We start from the raw sequence: 27,347 nt of genomic DNA on the forward strand, positions 1-27,347 counted from the left end.
TTTCTAAACAGTTGCCAGTTGTTTTGAACAGACCGTTCATTGAATGAGGTTTCAAAGACTGCAAAAAAAGTGCATAATTCTTCATTTATAGGTTCAATATTTGCTTTTTCATACAGGTTGATAGTTTTGCTGGAAAGAACACGGGGTGCTGGGGCAATGTCAAATGTGGCATGAATTACACTGTGGTCGCTGATAGGACGAAGGTAGGTAACCGATGATAATGTCTCTGGATGGTCAGTAAGTATCAGGTCCAAAACGTTTGCGCAGTCGCACGTTACACGTGTCGGCTCTGAGATAAGCTGTGTTAAGTTGAAATTCAAACAGATGTCGATGAAATCCTTCGCCTCAGTGTTATTTATTGTGGAAGTTAGGTTATTCTAATCAATAATGGGAAAGTTGAATCACCAAGCAGAAGGATATGGGCGTTAGGATGGCTTACTGTTATCTGGCATAAAGTACTGTTAAGTTCTGGTGAGAAGTTTGGATTACTGGTAGGTGGCCTGTAGCACACACCTAGAAGGACATATCGAGGGGAAGAGCGAATAAGAAGCCATAGTATTTCTAAGTTCGAAGAAATAATAATGGGTGTACAGGATAATTCACGACTACAAGCAATAAGAACGCCCCCCCCCCCCCCCCCCCCGCCCGCGTGCCCCTTGACGGTCGCAGCGATAAACATCGAAGTTTGGCAAGTCTTGGACTACTTCATCGTCCCTAATTTCACTTGTGAGCCACGTATCTGTTATAACTAGCAAGTTGCTGTTAGATGACGTCACGAGATTTGATATTGCGTCATGTTTGGGAATGAAACTGCGGGCATTAGTGTAAACGATAGATAGGGAAAGGTTTTTCTTAGCGGCGGAAGGGCGGTTATTAACTGGATGAATTTTGTGCAATGATTGCTACTGAATATTTTTAACTGATTTCGTCAAATCGTCATATTCATAGCGCTGGGAACCCATAACGAGCGTTTTGAAACGCATGGAAAAAGGCAGAGATTTACTTTTGGCGTAGGCGATAAGATGTTTTCGGGCGTTCCGAACTGCGGGTGAAAAACATTCGCTCACGCTATAATTTGTGCCTTTCAGTTTGCGGCCGTTAGACAGGACAGATTGTTTCGTTTTATATGACGCGAATTTGATAATGATGGGACGGTGCCGGTTAGGTGAATAGCGTCCAAGGCGATGAGCACGTTCAATATCTTTTGACTCAAGGTTTACCTTCATGATATCCGTGATTTCATCAATGATCAGCTTTTCTGATTCTGCAAAGGTTTCTTTTGGGTTAGTATCAGGAAGGCCATAGTAAATTAGATTATTCCTTCGGGACCGGTTGTCTGCATCGTCTAGGCGATTTACGAGGCCGGATATCACGCTGGTAGTTTGAGCAGCGGCATATTTGACAGCATCTAATTCATTTTGAAGTGGTATCATGGCTTGGTAATGATGTTCCAGTTCGGTCATTCGTTTGTTCAAGTCCATTAGAATCTTATCAGTGTTTAAAATCTGACTTTTTAAGCCTTGAACTTCACTGATTAGTGTATTCTGACTGGCTGAAATCTTCTGCAATTCTTTCAACACAACGTTCGTGTCGGGTCCCGGGTGAGTTTCAACGTCGCCAGAGAGTATTAGTAAGCGGCGAATCCCTTCCACACATTCACCCATATGAGCAAGGCAGCAATGGGGGCTCGGAAGCTGCACCAGACAATAGTCGCTACACTTCTTAGCAAAAAGGCTGTGCCTTGTACCAACCTGCATGGCGAAAGCCAGTGGGTTAGACGACAGTGTCGCGGTAGGCTGTCTTTTATAGTGGACGAGCTGGAGAGCGTCGATGTCGATGCAGGAACCCACGATGAATCGAGCATCCATTGCTGTGCTGGCAGTACGTAGGTAACCGGAAAGGCGCAGTCATGTGCGGCGCCTCGCTGTTCCGAAAACCGGTCACAAAATGGCGCATGCTCCGAGGGGGTCCGAGAACAAGCAGCCGCCAGTGCGGGCAGCAGCACGTGCGAAAGGGCAGCGGCGATCATCTGCATGGCGAAAACCAGTGGGTTAGACGACATTGTCGTGGCGCAGCCACCGTGCCCACCTCGACGTTGCCACCCCTGGACGACGTTCCCACCGCTGGACACCTTGGCGTCACGCGGACCTATGACCGAATTCGGCGACGGTTTTCGTGGCCCCGTCTCAACCGCTCCATCCGGCGTTATGTTGCCGCGTGTGAGTCGTGTCAACGCCGGAAAAGACCAGCTGTGCCCCCCGCCGGACTGCTGCAGCCTTTGGACATACCGCCCGACCCTTTCTTTCGCGTTGGCGTTGATCTTGTCGGACCATCCCCTGTATCAAATGACGGAAATAGGTGGATTGCCGTCGCTACGGACTATACAACTCGCTATGCCATTACTAGAGCCCTACCGACCAGCTGTGCCACAGACGTCGCTGATTTCTTGCTTCACGACGTTATCTTGCACCACGGTGCACCTCGTCAACTTCTCACCGATCGCGGCAGATACTTTCTTTCCAAAGTCATAGACGACCTACTTCGATCATGTGCTACTAAACACAAACTTACTACCGCTTACCATCCTCAAACAAACGGTCTTACCGAACGCCTGAACCGCACATTAATTGACATATTAGCAATGTATGTTTCCTCCGATCATCGCGACTGGGACATTGCTCTACCATTTGTCCCGTTCGCCTACAATTCCTCGCGCCACGACACAGCTGGATATTCACCTTTCTATCTCCTCTTCGGCCGTGAGCCGACTTTGCCTTTCGAGACTCTCCTTTCGACCACACTCGACTCGCCGACAGAGTACACTCGGGATGTCATAGCCACTGCGACCCAAGCACGCCAGATTGCCCGCATTCGTCTTTCGGCCTAACAGACACGCCAGAAGTGCCGTTACGACCAGCGCCATCACGACGTGCACTACGAACCAGGTGCTCCTGTGCTAGTCTGGTATCCAACTCGGCGTGTTGGTCGTTCGAAGAAATTCCTCTCGCGGTACTATGGCCCTTACCGCATCCTTCGCCAGGTGACCCCTGTCACATATGAAGTGTCTCCGCAGGATGCCATGGTGCCTTCACCTCTCTCTGACTTCATCCACGTCAGCCGCCTCAAACCCTACCTTTCTCAGACCGATGAGCCGCACCAATAAGGTGCTTTTTCCGACGGGGGTGATGTCACAGTCGGTAATGTGGGAAAAGGAGGACGATGATGGTGGCCTTAGAGACGACGAAAAAGAGTGTACCTTTATCGCTGCTCTACGCTTGCTGGCTCAGCCATTAAAAGCCATCTGTAAATAGACGCACGCTTCTTCCTTCCCGTAACAATATGTATCTGCACTCTGTTGCGCAAAAAAGCACTTTTTGGAAAGCACTCTCCCATCCATGCCTGCTACCGACATTAAAAAGTTCTGGCGCGTCATAAACTCAAGAGACGATAACGCTATAAGCCTTGTCGATGACGCGGGAGACCGTATACCTTCTGAACAGTGCGCATCTATCCTTAACGATGTTTTTGTTTCGAACTTTTCATCCCTGACAAGTGTTTCGCCACCGCTTTTACAGTGCAAATTTTCCACCTCAGTGTGTCCAATTACAGTAGACCCGTGTGGCGTATAACATCTTATTAATAAATTGAAACTCTTAACGCGACAGCGTTAAGGAGCTCGTGTCTTCTTCCCCTGGTTGCGACGCGATCAGTCCGAAGTTTTTGAAAAGCGCGAGTGAATATAGTTGTATCAAACTAACGAAAATGTTTTAACAGTCGCTTGACAGGGGTTCTATCCCTGCGGAATGGAAGGTAGGAAAGGTGATTCCCCTTATAAAACAGATATTAGGCACTCTCCACTTAAATATCGTCCCATTTCGCTCACCAGTATCCCATGCAAACTTCTTGAGCATATTTTATTTTCTAATCTTGCTAACTCTCCCAAATCTAATACCTTCTACACGCACTCGCAGCGTGGCTTTCGCTAAAGTTAGTCATGCGAAACACAGCCAATACCGTTCGCACACAAGATGGATGCCATTCTTGATCGTTCTTTCGTATTATATATTTCTAGATTTTCGAAAGCGTTTGATAATGCATGTCATAATGTACTAATGTATAAATTCCATGCTTTTAACCTTGATCCCCAGTCACTTATTTGGGTTTAGTGTTTCCTGTTGAGTCGCTCTCAGTTCGTTTCTGCTAACAGCATTGAATCTCCCTCTAATCTGGTTTCCTCGGGCGTGCCGCAAGGCTCTGTCCTTAGACCGCTGCTATTTCTAATTTATATTAACGACTTACCTTCTTGTATAACATCTCATATTCATCTCTTTGCTGACTACTGCGTAATATTTCGAGAACTACTAACCATGATACAGCCACTCTTCTATCTGATCTTGATGCTATCAGTGCATGGTACAAAATATGGCCCATGGAAATAAACATAAGTTAATGTAAGTCAATGCTAGTATCCAGATGTAACACTCCACCAGCCCATTACGTCAACAACATCCCACTCGATTGCTTTTCATCCTATAAATAGCTCGGTGTATCTCCCCTTAACTGGAAGACACATTGCATACGTAATAAGCAGCGCTAATACATCGTTAGGTTACCTCCAACGCAAATTTTTCACGTATGCCACAGTCTCTCAAACTGATGCTCTATAAAACACTTAACCGGCCTGATCTCCAACATGCCGCCTAAGTTTGGGATCTTAGTCAAAATAATTCAGTTTATTCAGTTGAAATGGTGCCGAACAATTCCACACGATACATATTCTCCAACTATAGCAGGACAGCCAGTATCACCACAATGAAGTCTAAGCTACAGTTCGCACCGTTAGCATTGCGGCGTAAACACTTGAGGCTGTCTCTCTTTCATAAGATATATCATCATCCCGTACGACGATACGAGCTTCTTTCGGCAACACATTACATATCACTTCGGCTTGATCACTAATACAAAGTTGGTATTCCATCTTGTAGATCTTCCTCCTTCTTACACTTAATTTCTCCCGCAGACAGTATGGGATCCTCACCCGTGCTTTGGGACAAAGGAACGACAACCCAGTAGTGCAAACATCACAAGGGCATTTATTGCCCCTTTCACAGACCAATGCCTGCTAGCCGAGTTGGTATCCACAAAACATGCCGATGGGCGCGCGACAAGTCTAGGAAGTCCGACTCACCGCGACTGGATAACGACCGAATACGTTCTCCCATGCTGGACACCAACGCCTGGTCGTTCGCGCGTGCGGTCACGCGAACGGTGGCGCTTTCGAACGAGGCCTCGCGAGACGGTCTCGCAGAAGCATGGATCGGCGCACGCTCGGGACGTCCGCGCCGCTAGCACATCCCGAGACAAAGAGCCTTCTCCTATCCGCGCCTAAGTAACCCTGCCGTTAGGTGGCGTTCGCAACGCAACACTCGCGCCATCTCTCGTACTGCGCTTCAACCGCACCGACTGCCGCGGCCACGCGGCGAAACCGGATTACAGCAGACTGCAGCAATGCGGGAAAACAACGTATCAGGGGACGCGTGAGAGTCGCGCATCCCCACAACAGCGGAAGGGTGGAATCACCTTCTTCTAACTGTTGACTCCATGTGTGATACTAACAGCTTTAAAGAATAGAACGACAGAAAGCTGAGCTAGTTGGTAAGGATCCATTATAAAAAAAAAAAACTTTAAGGAAACCTTACGCGACATTTCGTTTTGATTATTCTTGCTTTCTCTATGTTTACAACTATGCTTTGAATGCTCTTCTCACTTTGAATTGTGCACTGTGCTTAATAACGTCCTTTAAGCACTTTGGATTCTGTAATCTATGTACGTTAAAATATGTAGTTTGAATAATTAGAAATAATATTTATTTAGTTTGGTTTGCTATTCACTAATTTTGTAGAAATATACTAGTATATTTTGGTTGTTTGTTGATGATGTTGTGCATAACTTATGTTGAACTTATTCCCCATTGGCCCTGAGGGTATAATAAATAATAATAAAAATTGTGTGTGTAATTGGTTTAATGATAATTCCTTGCTGTAAATAACTCTTAACGTACCCTCACCTTTTACAGGTTTCGCTACTAAAAAAAATACACGATTATAATAAAGCCCAATAGAACGCTCTAAATTCCGAATTAGATATAATCCTTTCCCACGTGTCGTCATCTTCATTTCATAGTCGGTCAGCGGAACAAAATTGGATACTCTTAAGGAATAAGATGTCCGGCTTGGTTAAACAGTACGTCCCTATGATTCATATAACCAACGATAAATCTAACCGATGGTTCACCTGATCCCTACGCTTACTGAGAGACAGGAAGAAGCGCCACTGCTAAAGTACTAAGCACTTTCGCAAACCCGCTGTTAGGGACACGTACAATGAAAGCTTAAAAGTTTACTGCTCTGCCCTGTCTTCAGCTAAAGGTAAATAATTTACTCATTACCTACTATCTCTTCTGAAATCTAACCCCAAAAGGTTCTGGCACATTATAAGCCCACATCAGGACCACAATAACATTTCTTTGCACAACAATAATAACACTCCCCTTCCAAATATTGTGCTTCTACTTTCAATACTTAGTTTTCTCCTATATTCACCACAGAAGATCAGCCTGATCTGCCGGATGTATCGGAACTAAACTGACAGTATAGGTCACCTACAGAAATAACAATTGAAGGTGCCGCATTGCTTATAAATAACCATAAGCTAACTACATCCTATGGCAGTGACGACATTAGTGCTGAAATTCTGAAAAACCCCATCATAGTATCTAGTAAAATTCTGTCTCGCACTCAGACTGGAAGATAGCAAATGTCATAACCATATTTAAGTTAGGTAATAAATACGCACCGCAAAATTACCATCCAATATCATTAACACCTATATGCTGCAAATTCTAGCACATGTGATTGTATCAAATGTCTACAGCCACTTGGTTACGTTCATGATTACTTGACTTTCTGCAATAGGGAAGAATTCGATTCCGCTGCTACTTCAATAAGTGAGTAATTTCAACTTTACGGAGGAGGATTAAAGTTAACCAAGGTATTTCCACAGAGACGTGTAAATCAGTTTCTAGACATTCCCTTGGTCTTCGTACAACATCACGTTTCTTGGCAGTACTCCCCAAGATCTTCGAAGGCGTTGTTAAATTTTCAATCTAAGCATTACAAAGCAGTAAAAACGGAATTGCCATGTCGTGCCTTAAGTCTTCTCTCACCAGAACCTGCATGCACAAAATGAGCGGCAGTTTTAATGCGCAGGACCGGCGCCTATTAGAAGCAGGTTATCCTAGTGTAGCAGTGGCCACTGTGGCTGAGCGCCTAAAGAAGTCTGTTTCGAGGGGGACGGACGTGATTACATAAAGCTGTAATAGCAAAAAAAGAGTAGTGGCTATTCTGCAAATTCATTCAGTGTCGCACATGCTTAAAAAAGTTGTAAGTAGATATGATGTTAACATTGCTTTCACTGCTCCCAATAAGCTAGGTAAGATATGCGCTGCCGTGCAGAGGAAAAAGGAGCAGGTAAAAGGCAAAAAACGAACAGATATTTGTCCAGTGAAGCACAATAGCAACAACAGTTTTGCTGACTGTCGTATGGGTGTGGTTTTTAATGTTCCGTTTAGCTGTGACCAGTTCTGCGTAGGACAAACGGGGTGGTGTATCAATGAGAGGCTAATGGAATATAAAAGGTCGTTAACCTGTGGATCGCCTTCTAATCTTTCCCTACATTGCCAAGATTGTAACTGCACGCCAGAGCTAGATGAATGCGCGATATTGTACAGGCACAAGAATGAAGATGCGCGTCTTATGGTAGAGGCATGACATATCTATAATGGTGAAAGTGCGTGCGTGAGTCAGCCTTGGATTACTTTACATAAGGAAGAGATTAAGTGCCTTAACTGTTATCCCGCACGTAGGCCGGCACGTGTACCCGACTGACACGTGGTGTTACCATTCCTGAGCATGCGCAGATGGGTTTTGTGTCTTCTTTCTTCTTTTCGCCTTAGTGCTCCCTTCAGTTGACGGTCGGAGTTCGTGTTGTCCACTTCTCTTCTCTTGTGTCCTGTCTGCACGTCTCAACTTTTTTCATAATGAATCCTTACCAACTAGCTCAGCTTTCTGTCGTTCTAAGCCACCTGGAAGCCAGCAATTTCTTCTTTCTTAATCTTCACTTCACTTCACTTCACTTTATTGCCTTAAAAACCCCATTGGGGGGATATTACATAAGGGGTGGTTAATAAAATAAACATTAGAAACAGGCGTTCATTTTGAGATATGGGTGACAACAGCTTCAGTAAAGGCAGATGGGCTTGTGATGGCTGCGATGGCGTGTAGAAGGCCGTTCCAGTCCCTTGATGCTCGAATGAAAAATGATGCTTGAGAAGGGGTGGTCCGGGCACGTGCGCGTGCAACTTGAAGCGGATGACCGGTGCGATGAGATATGTATGAAGGGGGCGTGATGTACGGTGGGTGATTTAGGGAGCTGAAAAAAAATGAACAGAAGAGAGAGAGGGTGGCAACCTGTCGACGGAAAGAAAGCCTTTCCAAGCCAGATTCCGCTTTCATCGATGAAATGCTGATATCGTATGAATATGAAGATTGAATAAACCTAGTTGGACGATTTTGCACAGCCTCAAGTGAATTTATGATATAAATCTGATGCGGATTCCAGATGGGAGATGCATATTCCAGTTTTGGCCTTACAAATAATTTATAGGCCAACGCTTTTACTTGTTGTGGGGTATGACGCAGATGTCGCGTAAGAAATCCCAGGGATCTATTAGCAGCTGAGATTATGTTAGTAGCGTGCAAGCGCCAGGACAGATCATAAGATAGGATGACACCGAGGTATTTGAATGATTGGACTGATTCTATTGAAACATCAGCAATGGAATAGGTAAATGTGAGGGGGTTACGGCTGCGAGTGAAAGACACGAGTTTACATTTGTTAGGATTTAGGTTCATTAGCCAGCGATTACACCATTCTTCTACATTATTGAGATCGTTCTGGATGAGTGTGTGGTCAGATGTGTTAGTAACTTTGCGGTAGATTACACAGTCATCTGCAAATATGCGAATGTTACATAATACATGCATTGGTAGATCGTTAATGTAAATTAAAAAAAGAAGTGGTCCCAAGACTGATCCCTGGGGTACGCCTGATGTTACGGGGAGTCTGCTAGAATAATGGTTATTAACAAAAACAAACTCAGAGCGGTTAGTCAAGAATGCTTCTATCCACTTTAGTACGTCGGGGTGTAAATTTAACTTGTTTACAATTTTAGCAGCAAACGTTTATGAGAAACTGTGTCAAATGCTTTTGCAAAATCCAGGAATATGGCGTCAGTCTGAAAGTTACTGTCAAGGTTAACATGCAGGCCGTGAATGAAAATTGCCAACTGTGTTTCACAAGAGTAGCCTTTTCGAAATCCGTGCTGACAAGCGTGAAAAAAAAAACAGATTGAGTCTAAAAACTTCATGATATGCGAGTATATGACGTGTTCCATGATTTTGCAGGGGACACTAGTTAATGATATAGGACGATAACTTAATGGGGTGGGTCTGTTGCCTGATTTGAAAACTGGAACGACCTTGCCCACTTTCCAGTCGGATGGTAAGATGCCAGTAGAAAGTGACTGCGAAAAGAACAAAGTTAGGTACGCAGCAGATACATGGTTAATATATTTAAGAGTTTGGAATTAATATCATCTACACCTGCTGACGATGAAAGCTTGATGTTATCAATAATCGAGGTGATTCCGTCTGCCGAGAATATAATTGGCGACATACGCGCAATTATGTTAGTAGATGTGGGAAGATCTGGAGCTGAAGTCTCGTTGGTAAATACAGAGTAAAAGGCTGCGTTAAAAATGTCAGCACACTCGCTGACGCTGACCACTTCGCCACGTGCATTTAACACGCTGATCATGCGCGCCTCCTGAGGGTTTATTGTTTGCCAAAATTGAAGAGGGCTGTTCGTAAGCATTTTAGACAGTTCATCGTGGAAAAAGGAGAATTTAGCATGCCGTATAGCCCTCAGATAATCGTCTTCAGCCAAAAAATATTTCTCCCAAGCAGAGGGGTGTCCGTTTAGTTTGGCTGAGCGGAAGAGACGTTTCTTTTTGTTTTCAAGTCGCTTAAGCGCTTTAGTGAACCATGGTTTGTTTCGGTTTCCGCGGAACGTTATTCTCGGTACGAACTTATCAACGAGATCACCAAGTTTGTTTTTAAATATTGCCCAGTTTTCATTAATAGAGCGCGTAGAACATAACCTCACGAACGTAGGAAGAAATGCGCTCAGATCACTATTAATTGCATCATAATTACCTTTATTGTACAGGCGGATTGTTTTGCTGACTAAATGGCGTTTTACGGGTTGAAACGAAAACGTGGCGTGAATTACTTTATGGTCGCTGACTTCAGGTAGATATGCTATTGATGATAAGCTTTCCGGATTACTGGTTAGGATGAGATCTAGGATGCTAGATGTGCTCAGTGCAACGCGTGTATGTTCTGATACAAGTTGGGTTAAATTGAAATTAAGGGGGAAATCCACAAAATCTCTGGCAGGCTCACTGCCCATAGTTATGGGGACGTCATTGCTCCAGTCTATTTGAGGAAAGTTAAAATCACCAAAAAGGAGGACTTCTGCTTGCGGGTGTTGATTACTAAGGTCACTCAAACTGTTATTAAGTTTAAATGTGAAATCCGGAATATTGTTGAAAGGCCTGTAGCAAACACCTAGAATGATAGTATGGGGGGAAGCATGAATAATTAGCCATAATACTTCAACATCAGAAGCGATGTTTTTGGCTACGGAGCACGATAACTGCTGGTGGTGCACAGCAATCAGTACACCGCCCCCCCCCCCCTCCCCCGCATGCCTTCGCGATCCTTTCGATAGACATGAAATTCCGGTAGGTCGGCTAGTACTTCTGTATCTTTTATATCTTCTGTTAGCCACGTTTCGGTTATTACCATTATATTACTGTTGGATGATAAAACAAGGTTGGGAAAAGCGTCACGTTTGGGAAGGAAACTGCGTGCGTTGGCGAAGATTACAGACAATGATATGTTAGATTTGGGTTTAACAGTGTAGCAGATATTTTTACGACAGGGAAATTGCTATGTTATTTCTTTGACAGACTGCGTTTGCTCGTCGTAGACGTAGCGCTTATGGCCCATATGCAGTGTTTTGAATCGCAAAGAAAAAGGTAATGATTTGCTTTTTGCGTAAGTAATGAGATGCCTGCGAGCGCTTTGTACGGAACGAGTGAAATCCTCTCTAACGCTGAAGCTGGTTCCTTTGAACTTGCGGCCGGTAGAAAGAATCAATTCTTTTGTTTTATGGAAGGTGAATTTTGCTATGATAGGACGGTGGCGGTTAGTACCTGTGCGATGACCGAGACGATGTGCGCGCTCATTTTCTTTCGGCTCGATACTAATATTCAGATGATCGTGGCAGTGCTTGATGATAAGCTGCTCGGTCTGGGCAAACGCCTCTGATCCAGTTGATTCAGGGAGGCCATAAAAAGAAGATTATTGCGTCGTGACTGATTCTCGGCGTCATCAATACGCGTTTCAAGCCTGTGTACTCCGGTGGCCACTTGCGCGGTACATGTTTTCGCGGCTTCAAAGTCAGAGCGCAGGGAGACAAAATTTTGATAATGCGCCCCTCTAGATCAGTCATGCGTTTGCCCATATCCGCAATAGCTTTATCCGTCGACAATAAATGAACTTTCAGGTCTTGAACCTGACTGATTAATTGCGACTGGCCAGCAGATAAGTTCTTCAATTCAGCAATTAATTCGTTGGAGTCCGGCCCCGGGTTGCTTTCGATATCGCCCGACATCATCAACAAGGCACGAATTACACGAGAGCACTCAAGAGCGACAAGAAGGCAACAGTGCGGGCTCGGCAGCTGAAGCAGGAAATAATTGCTAGACTTGTTACAAAAAAGACTGTAAGCTTTACCAACCTGCATGACAAGAGTGAACGGTTTGGCGATCTGCGTCTGTGCACAGCCGCAGAGCCCACAAGGCGCCACCGGTAGTGCCTGCTCTTTTATAGTTGACCGTAAGGATGATGTCGATGACGACGGGTTTGTCCATGCTGCATCGAGCACCACCGTCTTCAGTAGTGGTGTCATCGAAAACGCAGATCCGCCGCTCCCGAAGAAATCCAGGGGCTTGAAGGGTGGTGCAGTTGAAGAACCAGGGGCGCACATCAGGGAGGGGTGACAGGCAATCGTGTCAGTTTCACCTGACCAAGCACGGTATTGCAGCGGGGCTGCCAGGGAAGCCGTCGCTAGGGCTGGAAGCAACAGGCCCACGAATGCGCGCTGAAACACCTGCATGACAAGAGTGAACGGCTCAGCGATCTGCGTCTGTGCACAGCCGCCGAGCCCACCAACAAGGATTTCTCAGATAATTGTCAAGTGATGCACAATTATTCGAAGTAACAACTGATTTACGAATTAACATGAAACTTTTCAAAAGCATCCGACCTTGTAGTACGTTGCCGTTTGAAGTTATCTGCTCTTAAATTAGATTCTCTTACACTAACACGTATTCACAATTTCCTAACCAATCGTCAGGAATTCACAGCACTTACTAATTTTGGTTTGAATATAACCAAGCTTTATATATAGCTTTCATTGACTACAAGAAAGCGTTTGATTCAGTCGAAACCTCAGCCGTCATGGAGGCATTGTGTAATAAGGGTGTAGACGAGCCGTATGTAAAAATTCTGAAAGATATCTATAGCGGAACCACAGCCACCGTAGTCCTCCATAAAGAAAGCAACAAAATCCCAATAAAGAAAGCCGTCAGGCAGGGAGATACGATCTCTCCGATGCTATTCACAGCGAGTTTACAGGAGGTATTCAGAGACCTGGATTGGGAAGAATTGGAGATAAGAGTTAATGGAGAATACCTTAGTGACCTGCGATTCCCTGATGATATTGCCTTGCTTAGTAACTCAGGGGACCAACTGCAATGCATGCTCACTGACCTGGAGAGGCAAAGCCGAAGGGTGGGTCTAAAAATTAATCTGCAGAAAACTAAAGTATTGTTTAACAGTCTCGGAAGGGAACAGCAGTTTACAATAGGTAGTGAGGCACTGGAAGTGGTAAGGGAATACATCTACTTAGGACAGGTAGTGACTGCGGATCCGGATCATGAGACTGAAATAATCAGAAGAATAAGAATGGGCTGGGGTGCGTTTGGCAGGCATTCTCAGATCATGAACAGCAGGTTGCCACTATCCCTCAAGAGAAAAGTTTATAACAGCTGTGTCTTACCAGTACGCACGTACAGGGCAGGAACATGCAGGCTTACGAAAAGGGTTCTACTTAAATTGAGGACGACGCAACGAGCTATGGAAAGAAGAATGATTGGTATAACGTTAAAGGACAAGAAAAGAGCAGATTGGGTGAGGGAACAAACGCGAGTGAATGATATCTTAGTTGAAATCAAGAACAAAAAATGGGCATGGACAGGACACGTAATGAGGAGGGAAGATAACCGATGGTCATTAAGAGTTACGGAATGGATTCCAAGGGAAGGAAAGCGCAGCAGAGGGCGGCAGAAAGTTAGGTGGGCGGATGAGATTAAGAAGTTTGCAGGGACAACATGGTCACAATTAGTACATGACCGGGGTAGTTGGAGAAGTATGGGAGAGGCCTTTGCCCTGCAGTGGGCATAACCAGGCTGATGATGATGATGATTAATTTTGCTCTTTCACACGTTATTTCAGGTAAACCAGAAGGCAGCGTTCTTGGGCCGTTACTATTTCTAATATACGTTAATGATTTACCGAATAACATTTCCTCACAAGTGCGCATTTTTGCGGATGACCGCATTCTTTATCATTCTAATAATGGTGCCGATGATCATACAGGTCTCCAAATGCTTTAGAACGTAATTCTCTTTGGTGTAACACTTGAATAATGAATCTTAACGTGTCTAAGTGTAAAATTATCACTAATTCTACGTTTTTTTATCACATAAATAACATAACTATTTGCATGATACTCAATATAAATTTATTGGTGTTAATCTAACTACGGCTGTTCAGTAGTAATCGCACATTGCATACATATATATGCGCCAATTCTTCGAGACATGAAGGTACATGCAATGCAAGGTTCATAATTCTGATAAAGACATTTATAAGGTATCTTACCTAACATTTGTTCGACCTCAGCTTGAATACGTTGCATCTGTCTGGTTCCCCCATCAGAAATATTCGATAAAAAAACTAGAATCTATTCAGAATAGGGCTGCGTGTATTATTTCACGTTGTTATGACTATAACGATGACTATAACTAAAGTATGATCGTTGTGATATATCTCTGCTATAATTATTTCATAAATGCGTCCGTCAAACAGCGCCATCAATTCTGCCACTTGAAACTACTCATTAGAAGTCACAAAGGTTGTACAATCGGTCAATTTCATGCGCATTACGGAAACACTAATTCTTTCAACGAACTCCGCTCTTGCAAGAGCCATTCGCCTTTCGAACGACCTTCCTAACATTATACCTTATGAGATTGACGAAGAAAATTCCAAGGCTCTTCTAACATCGCATATATAATACTCTACATAACGGAACGTATTTTCTTACGTTGCCTTTCCCATTATTTATGCGCAACTATGCGTTAAATACTGTTCTGTTATGGCCAAATTATGTCCCACTCGCTCTGTAATTTCAGTGACTGTATTTTAATGTGCAAAATTTTATTTTTGAATGAGCTGTCGTGTTCAAAGCATTCGGTTTGTTCCTTGTACGTATTGTAACACTATATTATGGTATATTAGCGCATTTATTACCCTTTACTTTTTGTATATGTATTTACATATGTATTCTGAATATTGTATTTTATAATCTTTGATTGTACTCTCCATCCTTACGCAGTGCCTCTAGTGGCCTGGAAGGTATCTTAAATAAATAAATTTACTCATGAATAAATAAATTACTCAGGGTTTCCGTATATTAGTCATTTTGGTATCATGTATGGCGATAAGCTGCACGAACTTATTGTTTGCTGGACTTTAAAAGTATGACACGTGCAATAAGGCTTCTGAATAATGTTAATTTTGAATATATTCAATACTTAGCAATGTTCCGCTGAGCTAGTCTTTATCTCTTATATATGTGAGGCGCTTATCGCCTGCGATGCTTACCTTTGAGTGGTTAGGGCGAATGAAACTGTCTAACCGCGCCCATTTACCTTCTTTATAAGAATTTGTAAACCTCGCAGTTCTGTCTCTTTCGCAAATGCTTACGCCAGAAGAATTATGTTCCCGGTCTAAACGCAGGTCTGCTTGCGTTTTACTTTATGAACCTTGTTCGTTATTACAATTGACTAATGTATACCCTATCGACAATCTCTTTTGCAGGACTATGAATAGCGTCGTCGTGTGGGCATTGGCACTGATGTGCGCCGACATCATCAACCTTCATGTGGCTACGGCCGGCAGGCCTGGGACCCTAGGCAGAGTGAGGCCTGCTGGATTAGCTGGTCGGCGCTTCGCACTACAGGGACCCGATGGTGTGGTACACTTCAGTTCACCGGATGATCTGGACGAGAGCACATCGTCTGAAGAAAAAGGTGAACGTCCCCCACACAACAAGCAACGACCAAAGCATCCGCATGGCGGGGCCAAGCACTCACCACACCACCCACACCCTCCTTCATCACCCCAACAAACTAAACCTCTCGCTAGCATGGATGACCCCCTGTACAATTATACCGACCCTGGTGATCATTCACTTGTGAAGCCACCTTTGGCCGGAGAGCCTGTTTATAAGCAACCAACGGGGGAAAATCCTCTCGGTATATCGCCAGCTTACCTTCCACCCAGCAGCCCACCAATTCTTGCAAAGTTCCCCGATTTGGCCGAAGCAGGGGCTCCCCCGGTGCAGAAACACCACGACAAAACGACAGGTGTGCCGAACTCACCGATGCCAGAAAAATACCCAGATTTCCACGGAGGCGTTCCCCCAATGAACAATCTTCCACTTCCTATATATAACCCAGAAGCGACCAGGGAAGCGCTCCCTCCAAACGGCAAGCACCCCGACGGACCACAGCAGAGTCCACTCAAATCCGTGCCCGCGGCCGCTTACCCGGATGGCGAGGGTCAATTCCCGGCAAGACCTCCAGTTGCGCTGTACAATAACCCTCTTCCCGCTGCCACAGAAAATAAACCTGATGTTGTGCCGCCACCTCCAGCCAACAAGTACCCTACGGAGGCCACGTCGACACCCTTCGCTGAAGTGCCACCGAAGAAACAACCGGAAGTAGTAACTTCGGAACTGAAGCCCGCACCGCCGTTGGCACAAAGCGTTTCTTCGTTTCCTATTGTTTCACAAGAACAGCCGGCGTTGCCCTCCAAGGACAACGAGAGCGCCCCGCCTATCGTAGCTGCTGGTCCTCTGGTACCTCCATCCTTAGGACAGGCGCTGCCTGGCTGCCCTGTGTGCCAGTGCACGTGCCCGCAGCAACCGTATAGCGCAGGTTTCCCGGGTTTCCCCAACAATGGATATCCCAACTATGGTGGTGGTGGCTTTGGTGGCTACCCCAATGTATTGCCGCAAGGTTTCGCCGGTTATCCTGGAGGATTTCCGCAGGGTGGCCCTCAAGGACCTTCCTATGGCCCCCAAGAACCTCAAAGTCCAGGCTACCCTGTTCAAGGCAATGCGCAGATTCCCCAGCACCCCCATTATCCTAATGCCGGAGCACCTCAAGGTCCTGGCTACATACAAGGACCACAGGGCTATCCGGGCTACACGCAGGATCCCAGCGGTTATCCTCATCGAGTTAACCCTGCAGGCAACCAAAGTCCAGGTTACAATCAAGGGCCTCAAGGCTTTGCTCAAGGATCCAACAATGGACTGCCAGGCCAGCCGCAACTACCAAACTATACGCCTGGTGGATCGCAAGCATCTCCTCCAGTGCAATCTCCTGACGTTCCTGCACAAGGCAAACAAGATGGCGTAGGATTAGTAGGCGAGAAAACAGGCCAACATCCGGACGCTAAGAGTCTCGATGCAGAGTCGCCGCGCGACGACAGGGTTCCCGCGGAGTCACAGTATGTTCCCGAAGTTGCATTGCCGCCAAAGGACCAGCAATGCAGAGGCCCGTCGTGTCCCCATGTAAGTGCACCACACACGCATACTAGTCTGATATACGCTATGTGCTTGTAGGGCGCTAGTTCAGTGCGACATCGCGCACGCGGGATCGTTTTCTTCGAAGTGGGATGTAGGTTTGATGAAAGAAAATTCACACATTTTCTTTACCTCCCCTAAGCTTCTTCGTACATACTTTGATGCTTCGCATCCATTCGGGCCAAGCATCAGAGCAGGCAGACCACAGTCTGCCCTAGAGATTATCACCCCTGAGTGCCTCACAAGTGAATTGGAGCTACTGATAAAATTTGTTAGACAATTTCCTATCGTAGACACAGTGACAACTGCGGAGCATTGTTTTATAAATAGCACAGGATTAAATCCCGTTGGCAAAGAATCATGCGCCGAGCAATGGAAAATGACGCATAAAGGCAAATGTTAGAAAGATGGCAATAACACATGCAATGTCTGGGCATCGGTAGATGTTATTATGTTTAAGAATAAAAATAAGGTTCGGGAAGGTCATGTAAGGGGGGGGGGGTCATAGACCGGTATGGTAACCATATGGGTAGCAAAGGAAGTCGAGCAGACGAGAAAGTTAGAAAAATAAATGGGTTATAAGATCGTGAATTCGCTACTGGATTTGGTGTGTAATGTTGGCGCATGTGCCGAGGGAGAAACGATTGTCCTGCATTCAACTTAGGTTCCTGATTACCAATATATTTAAGGCAACACTTTCTAACCAGCCCAAAATATTTGCCGTATAAGTGATCACTCAATCTACTGGTGGCTGATCGCTGGAATCCTACTTGCGATAATGAGTATGTAAAACCAAATTTAGCTTTCTCTGTGTCAATGACACAAATCTTAGTTGGCACTTATGCTTTTCCTCCACTTTTATTAATTTCTTTAATGTATCAATCTATTAATTTATTAATTTCTTTCCAGCCTTTTGACGGATTCCAGCATTAGCGGAGCCGCAGTTTTATACGGGTAAATGCTTAAGTGAAACAAGTGAATTAAATATGCAACCGATCGATATAAAATAGGGCCTTGAGAGCGAAAGCTCATGGCAGCTACTGAGTAGTAGCTACAGCCGGTTGCATGTTCGAGAGACGGGAGGGTAGATCACCTATTTCCACGCTACCAATCATTACGTCATGCTTCTATCGATATTATTGAACAAACAGCACGAAAGCAGACAACTACACGTTCAATGGGGAAATCAGGCGCATTATATATATATATATATATATATATATATATATATATATATATATATATATATATATATATATATACCAGACAGACAGCAATTCTGGATCCGGGTAAATATTCACAGTGAAGTAGACGCGCGTATGGTTTATTTACGTTTCGGCCGGGGTCCGGCCTTCATCAGAATACATTGCATAGTGTCAGTACAGTTAATATACATGTGCATATCAACCACATGAACATATGTTTACATGAAAAACGAAGAAAATGGGCGAACAAAATGCATCTGAATGGTTGAAAGGACAGCTGATACGTGTATAGACTGATGGCGATTGCAAACATATCATCTAAAATACAAAGCATAAAAACGCACCGAAATGAATTGCAAAAACCAATCGCCACGTGAAAACAAAACCTCAATATGTGCTCAATATGTGCTATGTTATCAAGCAAACACAGACACAGAAAAAATGGAATAGTGACATACTAGTAGAAGAAGGGACAAGTGACGGGATACAAACACCGAGACCGCGAGCCCCTCTTCGTCGGCGAGCCAATCATGATAGTGCGTCCATAGGACGCGCCCGTCTTCTTTGCTACAAGAGTCCCCTGGAGAAGAAGGAGCCATCCTGGCGACTCAGGGAGACGCGAGGACAAAGGGGTCATAATAGGATTTAAGCCTCTGGACGTGCACTGTCTCGCGTCCGCGACGCCTCAAGTCAGTAGAAGGCGTTAGCGGCTCGATAACGTAGTTGACTGGCGTCGTCTGTTGTACTACGTCGTAGGGACCGTGGTATTGAGCGAGGAGTTTAGAGGATAGACCAGGGGTGCGTGAAGGTATCCACAGCCAGACAGTGAGTCCGGCTGGTAGGTTGGTCATCATCACGACGGAATTTTCGGAGACTGGTCTTCCGCCGTGAACGAACGCACCAGCTGACGGCATTCCTCGGCATACTTGGAGGCTTTAGACAGAGGCGTGCCCTCTGATCGGTCAGGACGGTAGGGGCGAATGGTGTCGAGCGTACAAGTAGGTTCACGGCCATATACGAGAAAGAATGGCGAAAATCCCGTTGTGGCCTGTGAAGCGGTGTTATAGGCGTACGTAACATATGGCAAAACAAGATCCCAGTTGGTATGATCCGATGTAATGTACATGGCCCAAAGTACGATTGAACCGTTCTGTTATGCCTTCGTTTCCAGATGATAAGCTGTAGTGGTGCGATGGACGGTATGGCACGCGGTCAGAGGGCGTTAAGAACTTCGGAAAGAAACGCACGCCCTCTGTAACTCTGAAGTTCCTGTGGTGCCCCATGACTCTGTAAGAAGTGATGCAGGAGGAAGGAGGCAATGTCGAGGGCTGTCGCTGTTTGCAGCACCGCAATTTCTGCATAGCTGGTGAAGTGGTCGACAGCGACAATAATCCAGCGATTGCCAGCTGATGTGTAGGGAAGAGGACCGCAGAGATCAATGCCGGCGCGGTCGAATGGTCGGGACGGACAAGGAATGGGCTGCAATGGACCAGAAGGACGAGGGGCAGGAAGCTTGCGTCGTTGGCACGCTGTGCGCGAGCGAATGTACTTTCGAACAAAAGTATACATGCCACGCCAATAAAAGCGGGAGCGAAGCCTGGCGTAAGTCTTGAAGAGGCCGGCATGGGCGCATTGCGGGTCTGAATGGAGAGCGGAGCATACATCTGTGCACACATGGCGAGGGACGACTGGTAACCATTTGCGGCCATCGGAGACGCAATTTCGACGATAGAGAACACTATCCCGCAACTCAAAATGAGAAGCTTGGCGGCGGATAGCGCGTGAAGGGCGTGTTGTTGAAGTGTCAGAAATGCAATCCATAAGTGCCGCAATCCAGGTATCTTTGCGTTGCTCCACATACATGTTGACGTGCACAGGCGACGAAAACGCCGACTCAATGACTGAAATGCAAGTCATGTCACTTGGTGTGGGCGACCGAGAGAGGGCATTCGCGTCGGTGTGTTTACGACCAGACCGGTAAATGACGCGTATGTCGAAGTCTTGTTACCGCAGAGCCCATCCCGCAAGGTGGCCAGACGGATCTTTTAAAGTCGATGACCAACATAGAGCACGCTGATCTGCAACGACGTCAAAGGGGCGGCCGTACAGGTAGGGTCGGAAGTTTCCAACGGCCCTGATTACAGCCAGGCACTCCTTTTCGGCGGCGGAGTAGTTGGATTCCGCTTTCGTTAGTGTTCGGCTTGCGTAGGCTACTGTGTATTCAGCATGCCTACTTTTTCGCTGTGCAAGTACGGCACCAAGTCCTACGCCGCTGGCGTCGGTGTGGCTTCCGTGGAGGCCTTTGGGTCGAAATGGCGTAGTACAGGAGGCGAAGTGAGCAAACGTCGCATTATTTCAAAACCATCGTCTCAAGCTGTGGCCCAAGTAGAAAGTCGTGTGTCACCGCGAAGCAGCTGAGTCAAGGGAGCAATGATAGAATCAAAATTCCGGATAAAACAACGAAAGTAGGAGCAGAGCCCGATAAAGCTCCGAAGTTCTTTCAGGGACGTGGGTTTCGGGAATTCGGCGACGGCGCGAAGTTTGGAAGCACCAGGTAGTATGCCATCTTTCGATACGACGTGTCCGAGTATTCCAAGCTGCTTGGCTCCAAAGCGACATTTCTTCAAGTTGAGCCGGAGGCCTGCCTCGGTGATGCACTGCACGACTTGTTCGAGACGGTACAGATGTGTGGGGAAATCTGGAGAAAAGACGACGACATCGTCAAGGTAACATAGGCATGTCTTCCATTTTAGCCCGCGATGGAGACTGTCCATTATTCGTTCGAATGTAGCAGGGGCGTTGCAAAGCCCAAACGGCATAACGGTGAATTCATATAGGCCGTCTGGGGTCACGAAGGCTGTCTTCGGGCGATCGGCAGGATTCATAGGCACTTGCCAATAGCCTGAGCGTAAATCGAGCGAAGAAAAATACTCTGCACCCTGCAAACAATCCAGAGCATCGTCGATGCGCGGAATAGGGTAGACGTCTTTGCTAATATGTGATATCTGATATGCCAACTATATTCCTGTACCCAACAAGCCCAGCAGAGATAGCAGTCGTCATATCTACACTAAAGAATAACTGCGCATGCGGAGCGGACGAAATAAGTACAAAGCCTATAAAGAGTGTAGCGCAGTAATATGTCACCCGCTTTCGCATATCTGCAACCTCGTCTTATGGACTGGTGAATTTCCCGTGCTCATGAAAATTGCGAGAGTAGTGTCACTGCATAAGGGTGGTGCGTTAGATAACCTCAATAATTTCAGACCCATCTCAGTTCTTCCTATCTTTTCTAAAATCCCTGAACGCATTTTAAATAAAAGAATAGTTGGGCACTTGACAAAAAACAAAGCAATAGTACCAGCACAATTCGGGTTTCAGAAACAAAAGTCTACTGAGCAAGGGCTTTTGCATGCGAAAGACAACTTAATTAAGAACTTTGAAAAACAGACTTACACTATTGGAGTGTTTTTGGATTTCCGAAAGGCTTTTGACTCTATTAATCACGATCTTTTGCTTCGAAAGTTACCCTGGTATGGCATAAGAGGTGTAGCATACACTTTAATTAAGAACTATCTCGGCTCCCGTAAGCAGTTTGTTTGCCTAAAAGATTCTAAGTCCCAGCTTCTTGATTTAAACTGCGGTGTTCCTCAAGGCTCAATCCTAGGCCCAAATTTGTTTCTTCTCTATATCAATGATATTGTTAACATTCCAAACACACCGTGCATAACTTTGTATGCAGATGACACCAGCGTTTTCTTGTCTGATCATAACATTCAAGAAAGATTTAACGCAGCCAATAGATGGATGGGGGACCTCAACTGTTGGCTAAATTCAAATAAAATACAACTGAACTGCGAAAAAACAAAGTGCGTCAAATTTAGACCTAAAGGAAAGCAGCTGATGGGTCACTACGAGTTAAATTTTGGGGTGCGCATTATAGAAAATACGAAGTGTTTAAAATTTTTAGGGGTATGGTTTAACGAAAACCTGTATTGGTCCATTCATGTGGACACCTTCAGAGCCGACATTCGTAGAGCGACGGGAATGATTAACATGTTAAAGCATCTTATTCCAATTAATTTAAAGAAACAGCTATATTACACACTAATACACTCTTGTCTACACTATTCTTTTCTGGTCTGGGGAACTACTACCAAAACTAACCTTATGTCACTATACAGGTTGCAAAAAAGAGCCGTAAGGGCAGTTTGTAACCTACCTGTTCTTGCACGCACTAAACCGTTTTTTGATAAGCTTGGCATACTCCATATAGACCACCTATTTTTGCATAAACTATCGCTCGTGGCGTTCCGTCTCCGTCAAGCTGATCACATACAGTTTAATCAGACCTTCGCCACCAAAGAAACTCCGTATAATCTCAGACATGACCCAATCTCTATACCGCTTACTCGCACGAACTACGGGAAACAGGCATTACACTTTCATATATCAACATTACTAAACAGTAATCCCACAATTATGGAACAATTACAAACCTCGAAATCAAGCTTTAGGTTCAAGAAATGTGTTAAAACGTATTTTCTTTGCTCCTTTATTGTATAACTTCCTTATGTACCACAATGTTACTGTTTTGTTTTCCTTTTTAACATGTTCTGATTGAGATTCGAATTGTTAATCGTTTTTTATATGTTATCATATTTCGAAAATTGTAACACTTGTTGTGCTGTTGTTTGCTTCAGAGTGTCAACATGCTTTGGGTGCTGCAGCCTTTGTCAGGCAAGAATACTGCCTTTTGCTGCAGCACCTGAGACAGCTGTATGTCTCAAACAACAAATAAATGAAAATGAAATGAGTTATCTTATTAAGACGGTGGTAGTCGACGCAAAATCAAATTGAGCCATCTTTTTTTTTTTAACCAGGACAACAGGTGACGCCCAAGGACTATTAGAGGGTTCAACCACTCCACACTCAAGCATTTCGCTTACTTGGTTTTCGATAACACGGCGCTCTGCGGATGACGCACAATAAAGCCTCTGGCGCAGTGGTGCGTGGGTGCCGGTGTCGATCTCGTGATTTACAGTCGATGTGCGGCCTAGTGGGCTTGTTGACAGTCGAACGTAGATTGGTATTTCCGTAGAAGGCTGAGAAGCTGCGAATGCTGCGTGCTGCGTGCTGCTCAGGAGGGCATCTACTGAGCCATGGAAGACGTCTTGCGTAGGCTGGGAACAAGGCAAGCTATAAGTCAACGAGTTCACGTCTGAACAGGTGTTGTCAAGAGGTTCGTCAAAGATGGTTACTGAGTCGGCAGGCTGAAGACGTCCAAGGCAGTCGCCATGACGTAAGACGAGGGGCGTGGTCTTAGCGTTGGAAACGAGCAGTCGCGTGCAGCCACCGCTGACAGTTAAGACAGCGAAGGGAAAAGAACATCGTTGGCGAACAAGAATGTCCGATGGGACAAACAGGGCAGCAGTGTCAGTGGCGAAAGTAGAGCAGGCATTCGCAATCACAGAAGAGTGCGGAGGGATTGTGGTGCCCTCCGCAACGGCCAGTTTGTCACCAAAATCGTCAAGGTCATGTAAACGGGTATCGGGAAGCGGAGAAAATTCAATTTCGGCGCGAAAACAATCAATGATGGCCTGCTTATCGGAAAGGAAGTCCCATCCCAAGATGACGTCGTATGAACAGGATGAGAGGACGACGAACTCGACTTTATACGTGTTTCCTTTGATGACGATGGGGGTGGTGCATGCGGCAACAGGGGTAATGCACTGGGAACTTGCTGTCCGGAGTGACAGCGCAGATAAGGGCGTCATTACTTTTCGAAGCTTGCGGCAGAGTTCTTCCGTAACTACTGAAACTGCGGCGCCTGTGTCGACTAATGACACTGTAACGACTCCTTCTACAGATACTTCGATTACGTTCGTCGGAAGAGAGCGAGGCTTTGTGTGGTTCGACTGGAACGCAGTTCTCGCCTCTTGAACTGCCTGCGGTAGCTAGTTTTCCTGCTCCGATGGGGCCGGACGCCGCCGAATGGGGGAAATTGAGCTGCGACGAGGGGACGGCGAGCGTCGATCACGAGCAGAAGGAATGACGTTGCTCGTAGACGGCAAGTGCGAGTCATTCTATGGCGAGAAGTGCGAAGCTGGCGAAACGTAAGAACGAACAGGTTGGTCATTACCTTGAAGCCATAAGCGACAGTGCCGTGCCACGTGTCCAGGAATTCCACAGAAGAAGCACATGGGCCGCTTGTTGAGTGTACGCCAAGGTCCCGTGCTAGCTGGTGAACTGGTGGTGTACACTGGAGGGATTGGACGTGGCGGTGCAGCAAACGGTGGTGCTGAAAAAAGTCGATGGAGGTGGTCGTGCTGCAACCTCGGCTTAGCTTAGAGGTACAGGCAATGGTGGCGGTGCACGAGGGGACTGAATCGCTTCGGACACTTGTTCCTGGAGCATCTGACGCAACGTAGGAGCCAAGGACGGCGTAGGACCTGGGACGCCGGTGAGTAGCGATAGCTGGCGGGCGACTTCGGGGCGTATAAATTCCTTGATTTGCTGAACTGATTGCCGTGGTTAGTCACAGCGGCTAAACTTGCAATGGAAGTATCGGGGATCGAAGAACGTCGAGTGAGTAGACGTTGCCTCCTGAGTTCGTTGTAGCTTTGACGAAGTTCAGCGACTTCAGCCACGGTCCGTGGGCTTTTCGAGAAGAGCATTTGGAATGCGTCGTCTTCGGTGCCCTTCATTACGTGGCGGATCTTGTCAGACTCAGTCATCGATGGATCGACGCGCTTGCTAAGGTCCACAGCGTCTTCTATGTACTTGTTGAAGTTTTCACTAACGGCTGCGCAAGCGCTCTTCGGCACGGATCTTCCGCACCTCAGGGCGACCGAGGACTTGCGTAATTCGCGCCTTGAAATCTGGCCAGGTGCTGAGGTCGGATTCGTGGTTGTGGTACCACACGCTAGCGACACCCGTGAGATAGAAGTTCACGTAACTGAGCTTCGCAGCAACGTCCCGTTTATTGTGGGCACTCACCCGCTCTTATATCGAGAACCACTCTTCTACGTCATCTTCGTCGGAACCACTGAAGATGGGAGGATCGCATCGATGCACTGAGCCAGGACGAATCAATGTTGGCGATGCCGGAGGTGTTGTTTGGCTGGCGTCGTCAGGCATGATGGCCGGCAGTGTTCGAATACGTAGTTCCAGGGTGGTTGGGGAAGTACTACCCGGCACAGCTCCACCAACTATGTAACGCGGTTTATTGAGCACTCAGAAACTCGACCGTCTCAGCCGAGAACGCGAGCCCCTCTTCTTCGCTACAATATAGCCAGTCTTCTTCGCTACAATATATATATATATATATATATATATATATATATATATATATATATATATATATATATATATATATATATATAGTTCAATGAGAAGCTCTGTAGGTCCGGTGCATTGGTAGTTTAGAAACGAAGGTGCACACTTGCGAAAATAGCATCTTTCATGTTTTTAACGTTTCGGCCGTGGCACGGCGGAAACGTTAAAAACCTTAAAATGCAATTTTCCTAAGTGTGCACCTTCGTTTCTAAAACCATATATATATATATATATATATATATATATATATATATATATATATGTAATGCTAGGCATAACCTTGAGAGACAGAAAGAGAGCGGTTTGGATCAGAGGGAATACGGGTATAGCCGATATTCTAATTGACATTAAGAGACAAAATGGCGCTGGGCAGGTCATCTAATGTGCAGGTTAGATAACCGTTGGACCATTAGGGTTACAGAATGGGTACTAAGAGAAGAGAAACGCAGTCGAGGATGGCAGAAGACGGCGCTAGTTGGAGTCGGTTGGCGCCGAACAGGGTTAATTGGAGATCGAAGGCAGAGGCCACCGCCATTCAGTGGACATGAAATATGCTGATAATTGTATATATATATATATATATATATATATACGGCAGCAGCTTTGAGAACAGCATCGCGTGCCGCAGGGGCTCGATCTTAGAGAATGTGCTCCGTCTACCCGTCACGACCCTTTGTCAAAGAAACCTTTAGAATTGATGGAGGTGTGGGGTGTGCTTTAGCCGCCCTGGAACTCCACCACAGCCATAACGTAGTTGTAGAGCGCTCGCCTCGGCTGCGGGAGGTCGTGGATTGAATTTCCACCGTCGTGAGGCATCCACTGGTTCACATGTGCACAAGCGTACCCCGGCTTGGCGTTCGTCTTTCTTCAGGGGGTGATACGCCTGGGTAAGGAGCCTGTGCCCTAAATTATCTTTGAAACCCTTGCTCCCCCTCCACATCTGCCCAAAGAAAGGAGCCTGGTGGTTCCATGCCGCCAATCCCCCATAGGTGGGTGTCCTTCCAAGAGTCTAGAACTCCTGTACTTGCCGATAACCAGTCGGCGTCGGCAGTGCGCTTGTACCTATTTTGCCTGTAGGTGCCCGGCGGCAGCACCACTTGTCCCTCAGCCGCGGCGGATGCTCGACGATTTCACCAACGTTGTGGTTGAGACAAGGGGCAACGAGCCCCTCGAACACCTCTATAGGGCCTCCTTTCGAGATAACCCGTATAAGCAACCGAGTGCTAGGTGGTGGTATATCTCTCCTCGCTCGAAAAAACAAACCGGTGGGTTTCCGGTGGCACCGCTACAGTGCGTCCGCATACGACGCAGACGCTGTACTATTTCCCCACCACGGCAGTTTCTGATCAGTTTCGGCGTTTTATTTGTCGGGGTTCTTGCACGCCGAGAACGGTAGTCTAAATCTAATCATAAGCAGCCAACCAACACACAGGGTCGGCATAGGGGAATATACTTGTAGTTCATAAATGAAATAAAGAAATGGAAATGAAATAAATGGGCATGAAAGTGGGTGTAAAAAACAACTCGCCGCAGGTGAGATACGAACCCAGGTCCTCGCATTACGCGTGCGATGCTGTTACCGAGGCGCCCTTATTCCATCCACATTCTTGGGTATTTCTA

The 27,347-nt window shown here is 46.0% G+C and overlaps 1 protein-coding gene and 1 pseudogene across 1 annotated transcript in view; one reads left to right on the plus strand and one right to left on the minus strand.

The window, feature by feature from the left end:
• Positions 1 to 27,347, plus strand: part of LOC126526721 (uncharacterized) — a 418,451-nt gene that overhangs the window by 126,035 nt on the left and 265,069 nt on the right. The window contains exon 3 of the mRNA XM_050174576.3: positions 15,414 to 17,172. Within this exon, the coding sequence (XP_050030533.2) occupies positions 15,418 to 17,172 (1,755 nt within the window). The 5' untranslated portion in view covers positions 15,414 to 15,417. The remainder of the gene's footprint in view (positions 1 to 15,413; positions 17,173 to 27,347) is intronic.
• Positions 11,133 to 12,363, minus strand: LOC140219929 (uncharacterized; annotated as a pseudogene).

The sequence above is a fragment of the Dermacentor andersoni genome, chromosome 8, assembly GCF_023375885.2.
Source record: "Dermacentor andersoni chromosome 8, qqDerAnde1_hic_scaffold, whole genome shotgun sequence".
In the NCBI taxonomy this organism is placed as follows: Eukaryota; Metazoa; Arthropoda; class Arachnida; order Ixodida; family Ixodidae; genus Dermacentor; species Dermacentor andersoni.